Genomic DNA, 10208 nt, shown 5'->3' with positions numbered 1-10208 from the left:
ACTAACGAGCTTTTCTTTTTTATTGTTTATAGGGCTATTTTATAATTTTTTTTTTTTTTTTTTTTTTTTTTTTTTTTTTTTTTTTTTTTTTTTTTAGGAATCTTGGTTTAACCATTGGTTCTTCCTTTTCTTTAGATACACACGTCGAGTCTGTGGCTCGTTTCTGTTATTATCTGAAAAATATTTCCAAATGAAGCTCGATTTATACTCACAACCTGAGATTGAGATAATCACTCATGCTTTATTTTTCATCTTTTCATAGCGATGCATTATAAACACTTCTTAGCAAAACCTCCCTTGAACAGTTGCAAGTTTTTCAAAATGACAAAAGCTGACAAAATCCTTTTATTTTTCACATGTGACTCCAATCTAGATGCAACTACACTGGCTCCCAGGTCATTTTAGAGTGCACTTTAAGATGATTTTCCTGACTTTGAGAGCTGTTCACAGACAGGTTTCAGGTTCTATCAAAGGCTTTCTGCAACCGTGTATTCCTAGTGGCCCCCTGAGGTCCTGTGACCAGGAGCAGCTAAGATGAAAACAAAATAAGACTGAAGATCTGCTCAGTGGCTCCAAACTCTGGAACTCTTTCTTTTGGCTTGAGATTAGTGGTCTCTCTTTAAAAGCCAGTAAAAAAAAAACCTTAAGGAGAATAATGATCATAAAAATGTTTAAAGCTCATGAATTATATGATATAATTTAGAATGACATTGTATAACTAAATCTTGACTTAAACTCCACATGTTTATACTTTGAAATATAATAAATTAAACATTGAACAACAAATTTGTGTAACGATGACACTTAAGAAAATGTAATGTTTACTGGTTTCTCAGTTATTGATTTTGGTGTCTTTTATGACTTTCTGTTTTGTGTTTTTTTATAATGTAAAGCACTTTGAACTGCCTTGTTGCTGAAATGTGAATGTACAAATAAACTTGACTGCTTTAAATTACTTTATAAGGATTTTGTGTTGCGCTTAAATACCATTTATTTGGACTTGTTGACCGATATGAAATGGCTCATGACAGCTTGTGATTTCAAATAAAACCAGAATAACACAAAGTGGCCACATTCTGATCTGATATTGATATAAGACCTTTAACAAAGCCGGTATGAATAATTAATCATCCTGGCAGATATAAACTGGCTCACAGTCAGAGCAGTAGGTTGCTCCATTTCATACCCGGAATATTCAAGGACAAATTCACCAAAAGTTAAAGTAATGAAAAGAAGACGGGCCAAAATGACCAGTACACAATCCAGTGTCCACACATGAAAAGTGTGAAATAAGCAGCTGCAATCCTCTGTTTAAATCATCTGTTCTTTGTTTCAGTGCTGCTCCAATGGGAACCACAGCTAAAGAGGAGATGAACAGGTTTTGGGCCAAAAACTCCAGATTAAACAGACCCATGTCTCCACACATCACAATTTACAAGTACGTACAACCTAATCTTTGTGTTGTGTGGGCTGCTCAGAAAACGAAACAGATTAAGATTACCAAGGTGTCAAACTGACCTCATTAGTGCTGCTTATATAATGTAACGCAATCTTTATTTCCTTACACACTGCAGATCTTATGCAAACCAAGAATAAGGCAAAAATAATAATACCATTAGGCTCATTTTAGTATTCAGCAGCATTTTCTGTCTTTAATGCCAATTAAACAGCAGGAGGCGGCAGCATTGCTGTATATTTAGAGCAATAAACATCTTAATGTATTAATAGCCAGTTGCTAGCATCATAAAATCTGCAGTTAAGAAAACTTTTAATAAGTGTTTTGTAAGAGCTCTTTTTCTGGATTTATTTTCACTGTTTTCATTTTAATGAAGAGGGACATTTATCAGCCGCACTGACATTTCTAAAAATGTATTGTTGTTGCCTTCTGTGGTCTAATAGTTGGATTCAGATTCCTTCACCGCCTTTGGCATAAACATAATAAATGTAGATAATTATAGAGAAGTTTTACCTGTCATTCACTTGTATATGTGCCTGTGGAAAAAATTGCTGTCATGGCTTGTAGTTTTGTTGTTAAACAGACATGGGTCTGTTTAACTCCTGTCATTGTTTTGCTATTTCACCTTTAATATCTGTGAAGGTCAATTGAGATTTTGTTTGGCGTTTGTTTCACTCCCACCTACAAGCTCATCACAACAAACTAGAAATATATCAAAAAGTTCATTTACTTTTGTTGTTAAAAAGTGAAACACCTGTGGATTTTTTACACACATAGAGCAATGTATTTGAAGACGTTAACTCTGATAACTAATAAAAACCCAATTTATATTTCTCAGAAAATTACAATATTACCTTTTTACATCCAATACGAAAAGGATGTTGATTTCATAATTTGTTTATCCTGACTATGTTTGACTAACACAATCATGGAAGAGACTACTGACTGGACAATTATCATTTCTAAACAATCATTTCACAACATGCTGCATCTAAATGTATTTATAGAAAGTTTAGTAGAAGGAGAAAATGTGATGAAAGAAGGTGCACAAGCAACAGGGAAGACTACAGACATTAGAGAATTGTGAATTAAAACCTATTTAAGGTTTAAATCTTGTCTTCAGATAAAAGTATATTTTCACTTCAATTTGGAAATCAAGTTCCCAGGGTTTGGAGGAACAATAGAGAGTATCAAAAGTAGTATCAAAGTTACTGTTAAAGGAGGAATATTATTGGAGGAAAATCCACTTTTTAGTCGTTTCACTATGTTTATTATGTTATTCCTATGTTCAAAAACATATCTAGAGTGTTGCTTTGACTCTTTTATCCCCTGTGTGAGTCTCACAAAGCACCACCAGCCCCACTCAGCTCCTATAGACTAGTGATAGCAGCAACTAGAAAACACCTGGTGGAACCTGGTATATGTCCAGTTCTCCTAAGAACAGTCTTAAACAGCCTAATGGAGAAGCATTGTTGTGATGACGTACTGAAGGCCGAATGTTGGAAAGAGTAGCACCGTCTTAAAGACACGGAGCCCAATTTCAAGGCGTCAAATTTCTTTTTAGTCATGTTTGATATATACGGCATCTTTATAACAGAAGGTAACACAGTTATGTGATTGTGCTATAAAATACATAATACCTTCCATTTAATGGAACATTGGCTTTTTAAACCCCATTTAATATTGTATGTTCAGAAAAATTAATTTTTCTGAACATACAATATTTAATTTAGCTGTGAGCAATATTGATCAACATTTTTAGAAATATTAATTTGAAGTCTATCACCGTTTGTAGGGATCTATGTCATATAAAGGTTTAACATTTTGACATGTTCTTTCTAACAAGTACTGCAGCAAAATAACCTTTTAGTGAATTTCTATTGTATTGATATACATTTTTACCTGCCAGCGATGGTAAACATGTGGCTCCTGTGTTTGTTGCAGATGGTCCATTCCCATGATGATGTCCATCACACACAGAGGAACCGGAGTGGGACTCAGTGGAGGTAAAGCTTGTTTCCTCTAAGTGGTGCTTGGTTTTTACCATAAAGAAATTATTCCACACACACACACACACACACACACACACACACACACACACACAGACTGCTTCCTATCCAGTTTGAGTCTGTACTGCTATAAATCTATTATCAAAGTGAGGCTGTGCTTTGCAGTCACTCCTGATTGACCCTGAAAATCTCTTCAGGGCATTTTACTCCCATCGCTATTGATTTCTCTTAAGAGCATTTACTAGAATAAAAAAAGCAAATGTTGTTCAATTAAATCTGTGGATGTGAAAAGGCAGTTTAGCAGCTCTTAGTCTCATCCCTGCTCTGAAGCTTCGAACGTGAATGGCGGTGATGCTGCACAAAAGAGCCACTGACATTGATGAAAGGCGCTGTAAAAGCCGAGTTAAGTTTTGTTTTGCATGTTTATGTATTCAATAAAGGTCAGTTCTCTGGGCTGCCACTTGCAGTGGCACACCCTATCACTCACTTATTCCATTCAACCTTCTGTCAACATATTATATGTGCCAACAAACTAAAACTGTCACCAACTGTGGATCAGCTCTGTACGCTGTATTTCTTTGCTTTAACTGTACTTATTTTAAATATTCCAGCCGTTATTTTACTGTGGCAGAGTTGAGTGAAGGGTCTTGCTTTAATTTGTTTTGTTGTTGTTTTCCTTCCTTCGTTCAGAGCTCTGCTTTGTGTTTACTTTAATATCCATTCTATTTTTTTTTTTCTTTCAGAAAGGAAATGGAAAGACATTTAGTTTTTATTTATTCAGACACAAGCAATAGAAGCCAAGGGGCAAATTTGCATTCAGTGTTTTGTAATAGACTGGCAGTGTGTAGATGGTCAGATTCAGAGCCGCCGTTTGGTTTTCATTTTGAAGTTTAGTGATAGAGAAACCAGAATTGAGGAACTCTATGTGTTAGGAAATCACAGGCCGGCCGTCTGACTCATTCATAGTCATGTGAGATAAAACAATGTAGGACTAATGAGCCAGTGTGGAAAATTATGGAAAGGAAATAAGAGCATGGGGGAATTTGTTTCTATAGTTTATTCCTGGTACAGATGCCAACTTTGTAAATGTTTTTTTAACCCTTGATTATATTATAAAGCACATACATAGAAATATCATTCATGAATGAATCGACCATCATTTCCATCTATCTGTTAATCCCCATCCATCCTTCTGTTTATCCTTTATATGCATTAATACGTGCATTCTTTCATCGATTCAGCATCCATTTATCCCTCCTTACATTAGTCTATCAATTAATTGCTAACCTGCTTTTTATTCATTCATTGTCCAATCTGTCGTTTTTTTACCATCCGTGCATCCAGTGATTCATTTATCTCTCTGTCCTTCCTCTCATCCATTCATACATCTATTCTTCCATCTGTCTTTCTGTTAATAGCATTACATTCTTACGCTTAGCCATACATCCATTATCTGCAGTTGTCCATTCATTCCTCTGTCCACCCCTGCAGTCATCACTCCATTCATCCATCAGTCCTCCATCTTTTCATCCATGTTTTTTGGGGTTGTGTGCATGATCCGTTTCTGATTGGTTGAGTTGTTTTCTGCGTGCGCGCGTGTGTGTGCGTGTGTGTGCATGTGTGTGTATGTCGGTTCTTCACCTGTAAATGTGCTGACGGGCATTTAACCGGAACACATCCTCATTCCTCGCATGAAAGGGGAATGATAACAGAATGCTGTCGATTTATTTTTGCATCTTTCTCTGAATGACGCTCCAACCAGTTTTTATTTTGCCCATTTCTCATCATCCAGATATACATGTCTGCTGTCCATCTGTCTTCCCTTCCTTTCAATGATTTTTAAATGTTACTTATTCAAAGCCGGAGCTATAAAATTGACATGAGAAATGTGTTGAAACACTGCACATTGTCTTTTTTTTATTTTTTTTTAGCTCCTATATTTTTATTCTTCACTTCTGTCTGTTTCCAGCCATTTCAGCCTTTGCCATGGCAGCGTTGGTCCTGCCTGGAAACTACACACACTACTTGGACCTGATCCACTCGTTGTCCGTCGGTCCGATCCTAATTGGGCTGGCAAAATTTGGCATTGCCTTTCCCTTGTCTTATCACACCTACAACGGCATCCGCCACCTGGTAAGACGACAAATATTGGACTTTGATTCCTCCTGATGTACTCCTTTACCATTTTCATTCTGTTTCAGATTCTTTAGCTGATAAAACGCTGTAATTGTTTTGTTTTTGCATTTTGTCATGATTTCTCATTCAGCTGAAATAGAGATCTAATTTTCCTTTGATAGAAAGCTGATTGCATATTTAGATATACAATCTGGTGATGCTTTTTCTGTTATGGCTTGCTTTATATGCATTGATTTATTTATTTTTTTTTTTTACAGTATTGGGATATCGGGAAAGGCTTCAAAATTCCTGAGGTCTACCGCACTGGCTACACAGTCATCGGCCTGTCTGTCGTCACCTCCTTAGCTTTGATTCTGATGTGAAGGGATCATGGACTAGATGAAGTGTAAAAGTTTTGTTTATACGTTGTGGCCTGGTATTAACCTTTTTTTATCAAAAATAAAGGATAATATTATGCTGTAGCCAGAAGCAGAGTACTTTTTTCTTGCATTTAATTGTGCCGAAAACCTTTGGGTCATCCATAGTGACATAAGGCAGCGTGCATGCAAATATGACCCAGTTTACCTCACACTTGGTCTGGGTGCGAATAACAACCACGAGCTAAAATTATACATGCCCTACATGTTATCTCCTTATGCAATTTGTCTAATCACTCTGTGACGTCAAATTCATTAATCACTTCTCCCTGCCTGAAGAGCTGCGACATTGCCAGTCTGTGCAGGGTGAGCCCTGTAATATTTGCGTCTGAAGAACGGTTTATTGCCTCTCCACAGCCTAAAGATGCTCAGATGCATTTTTCAAACATCAGGGAAGAGGAAGAGGAGTGTTGAGCCAGTGGTGGAAGCTGCGAGTGTGAACCTGCTCCTCACCAGCAGCTTGCCTCTGGCTCTACCTCCCTCTGAGCAGCACAGGAGCTGAACAGCTTTTGTCCTGCAGTGAGAATGAAAGAGAGTTCTGATGTTATGTCAGATCCAAACCCCATTTATGAAGTAAACAGTAAAAAGTGCCGATGGGGGGCAAAATAATAAGTAAAAAGGGAAAATACTGAGGCGAGCGAAGCACAAGCTGGTTCAAAAATCTGTTTAGATCAACAAAATTTCTAAAGAAACAGAAGGAAGATGTCTAGTTAGTCCAGCCGGATTGGTTTATCAACCTATCACTGTTGACTCAAATTGAATATATGTCACCTTGGATGTAGTTTATGTTTCCTGTTGGAAAACTCTTCTTGATCTTAACGTATTTATCGCAGCAAACCAGAGCGTTTCTGCAGTGACTGTCAGAGTTTGTAAAGCTCAAGTGTTTGTGCTTTTGATGGCGCTGAATTCCCTTCAGATTCACATCACCTCCATAATTGGCCAAACGTGTCTATATTTAACCACTGCCAGCTTAAAATAATTATCTGTGTAACGCTATCGCTTGAAGATCTTCCTGTATGTGTGGTCTGATTGCAGTGAGTTTGGCATGTAAATGACTTCCTACATGGAGTCTAATCAAAGCTACGGGCACTTTTTGACCTCCGCTGGAGATCCACCGAGACTACAAATTACTATTAATATGCAATAGAAAATTACTTATGAACTACAGTACACAGCAGAAGTATTTATATCTCTAGATTTGTTGCATTCTGTCATCTTGCAACCTAAAAAAATTAAATGTGTTTATCTGATTTTTATGTGGTTTAAGAAATAAAAGTCCACATCTCTGAAGATTAAGGTTTTTTTATTTATTTATTTTTGTATCAAATCTAAACTGCGGCCTGTTTGTATCCAGTTACTCTCCAAAGTCATTGGTAGAATAAATATGTGTAATTTAATCTCGGGATACCTGCATCTGCCATTATAAAGGCTGTATAAGTTGGCAGATTAACGCAGCAGACAGGTTAGGAATACATTTGTGAAGAAGTTAACACCATGTTAGGTTAAAGAAAATGAAGAGTGTAAGGTACACAACAGAAAACCTATATGTATATGGTCATCCACCTGGTATGACAGGAATTGGAAACACCCAGAAAGTCTCATGTTGACTCTGGAGGAGCTACAGTGATCCAGTGGAATCTGTTGTGTGGACAACTTTTATTTTATTTTTTTTTCCTCAAATGTTTTTATAGAGGAAGCAGAATTTTTACACATTATTGATGAAGACATTGAAATTCTTTTATGAATTATCTGTTTGTAGTTTGGTTTGTTTGTTTTGGTTTTAGTGAGATCTAAATAATGAATTATCAGACATGTAATTAATAATTGTACTGGCTTTTCACCAATTTATGCTCCGTCAAACTACAACTGACTACATCGACCTGTCCAAGGACTGCAGATGGAAATTAGCAGTTTTGGCTGCACAGGTACCATGAATGCATGATTAAAAAATGTATGAAATGTACATTGTCCCTTTAAATAAACAGCATGAATAGAAAGTTGTTGATGACAGAAAGCAATAATAAAATCTCCTTTGCAGTTTAGTGGAGGAGACACTGCAAACACGGAGGAAAGGCTTCTGATCAAATGAGATAAAGTGGTGGCATCATCATGCTCTGGGAATGTTTGCCTTCAGGAGCGACAGCAATGCTGGTCAGAGTTGAGGAGAAGATGGATGGAGTCAAACCAGACTCCATCCAAAGGAGGATCATATGTTAGAATAGACAATTTAAAGTCCAGACATCCAACTTAAAATATGGGACATGACTTAAAAGTAGATGTTCACAGATGTTCTCCATCCAGTCTGATTGAGCTATGAGCTATTTTGGAAATAATAGGGGTGGGGGGGGGGCTGATTTCTAGATGAAACTGGAAGAAGAGATATGAATACTTTTGCAGGGAGCTGTAGGTCTTAAGTAATTTCCTGTTGTATGTCGAAAGTAATTTGTAGTCCCAGTGGATTTCCAGCTCAGGTTGGAAACTGCCTGTAGCTTTGATTAGATTTCATGTAGGAAGCCATTTACATGTCAGACACCCTGCAATCAGAGCTAAGAGAACTTCTAAGACATAATGTTACTCTGATAATATGAATACTTTTATGAGGTACTGGATAGAGTTTAAGATGGCTCGTTTGAAATCTAAATGCTTAAAAAATGTTTGTATAAATCTAAAACTGAGCTTATAAGCAGTCTTTTTATTCACTTCAAGAAAATAACTCACTGGCTTATAACCGTTGATGCACATAAAATGCTTCATCTAGACTCCAGTAATTTAGGTATTATGATATTTCAAAGAGATGACATGCCTTCAAGCAGTAGAGGCTTGTTTCATGACGGCATTGTGGAAATGTGGCTGCAGCAGCACCCCCTACCGGCGGGTAGCGGAAAATGTGCAGGGCTGCGGTCCTGATGCTGAGAGATGGAGCGGATGCTGCACAGCGATGGGTGGGGGAGCATAAAGCAGGTTTTGATGGAGAAAAAAATGTGCCTCAGTCTCTGTGGCGCAATGGAATAGCGCGCTGGACTTCTAATCCAGAGGCTCCGGGTTCGAGTCCCGGCAGAGATGTGTATGTGTTGGTACAGAATTTTTTAGGACGAGGTAGAATGATGAATTTGAATCAAGGCAAATGTGTCGTTTAGCCTCTGCATCTGTGATGTATTGTAAAAGGTTTTTCAGCCTGCTGGAAACGGAAGATGAAGGAAGATTCGACGCCGTCTATGAATCTCATCAAATTAAAAAAGCTTGTATGCAGATGACAAAAAGCCTTACAATACGGCTTTTAGTGTACCAGCACAGCACACCTTTTTGTGCTCCTGGGGCTGCATGCTCAACTGCACTCAGTCATCACACAAACACAACAGGACAAGTCAGTTTAGAGCAGCCTCACCGAGGCAAAGTCACCGTTTCAGCACCTGGAGCTGTCCGCTCCTCATGTGCAGCGCCAGCAACAAAGCATTTAAAGCCTTTTCCGCCCTCATAACAAGTGCTTAATGATGCCAGATGCTGCGTTTCTGTTCTCAAATATGGTGTAACAGCGCAGAGAGAGAGAGAGAGATGAAGTGTCACTGTGACAGGAAATGGTGCCGTTTTAAGATTGCTGAATAGAAATGTTGTGTTAATTTAGTGGAATCAAAGGGCTGACCTCTGGAATGTATTAAAACAAGAGTAAAAAGGTGGATTTTATCTTTAGAACAGCACATTGCCAAAATCTAGAATCTGGATCTGCGTTTCATTTTTTAAATTTTTCTACATTGTGGAAAACAGCTGGTTCCTTAAAGATCTCTCGTCCCGGCTCGCCTTTTGTTGCGTCTTATTTTGTATTTTCCTGAAAACCCCCCACCTCCCACTCGAGGATTCCTTTTTTTTTTTTTTTGCAGCCACCACCATCCGCGTTTAACCCCATCATGCCTCCCCACATGCAAAACCTAATCCGCCAGTAAAACTAATCCTTAATCCCTCTCTGGCAAGTTGAACAACCCTGCCTCCCCTCCGCCCCTCCACCCCTGTTATAGCTCCTGATTCCCTAACGGGCCACATGCATGAAATGTCAGTAGCCTATGAAACGTCAGATCTCCAAGGAGTTCCCTTTGTTAAATAAATACACAAACAAGTTGTTGCTGGTAAAAAAAAAAAAAAAAAAAAAAAAAAAAAAAAAAAAAAAAAAAAAAAAAAAAAAAAAAAAAAAAAAAAAAA

General features: G+C 37.7%; 1 protein-coding gene and 1 non-coding gene across 2 annotated transcripts in view; both read left to right on the top strand.

Moving 5' to 3' along the window:
- Positions 1 to 6066, top strand: part of sdhc (succinate dehydrogenase complex, subunit C, integral membrane protein) — a 10726-nt gene extending 4660 nt beyond the window's left edge. The window contains exons 3-6 of the mRNA XM_015056673.1: positions 1337 to 1438; positions 3401 to 3462; positions 5435 to 5598; positions 5859 to 6066. Coding sequence (XP_014912159.1) covers positions 1337 to 1438; positions 3401 to 3462; positions 5435 to 5598; positions 5859 to 5963 — 433 coding nt within the window. The 3' untranslated portion in view covers positions 5964 to 6066. The remainder of the gene's footprint in view (positions 1 to 1336; positions 1439 to 3400; positions 3463 to 5434; positions 5599 to 5858) is intronic.
- Positions 6067 to 9006: 2940 nt separating this feature from the next.
- trnar-ucu (transfer RNA arginine (anticodon UCU)) lies at positions 9007 to 9080 on the top strand. The gene has a single exon. It is a non-coding gene; the product is annotated as a tRNA-Arg (tRNA).
- The last annotated feature ends 1128 nt before the right edge of the window (positions 9081 to 10208 follow it).

This window comes from Poecilia latipinna, unplaced genomic scaffold, assembly GCF_001443285.1.
Source record: "Poecilia latipinna isolate Pla-1442-1.1 unplaced genomic scaffold, P_latipinna-1.0 Scaffold1398, whole genome shotgun sequence".
Classification (NCBI taxonomy): domain Eukaryota; kingdom Metazoa; phylum Chordata; class Actinopteri; order Cyprinodontiformes; family Poeciliidae; genus Poecilia; species Poecilia latipinna.
This window is presented reverse-complemented; position numbering and strand designations above follow the sequence as displayed.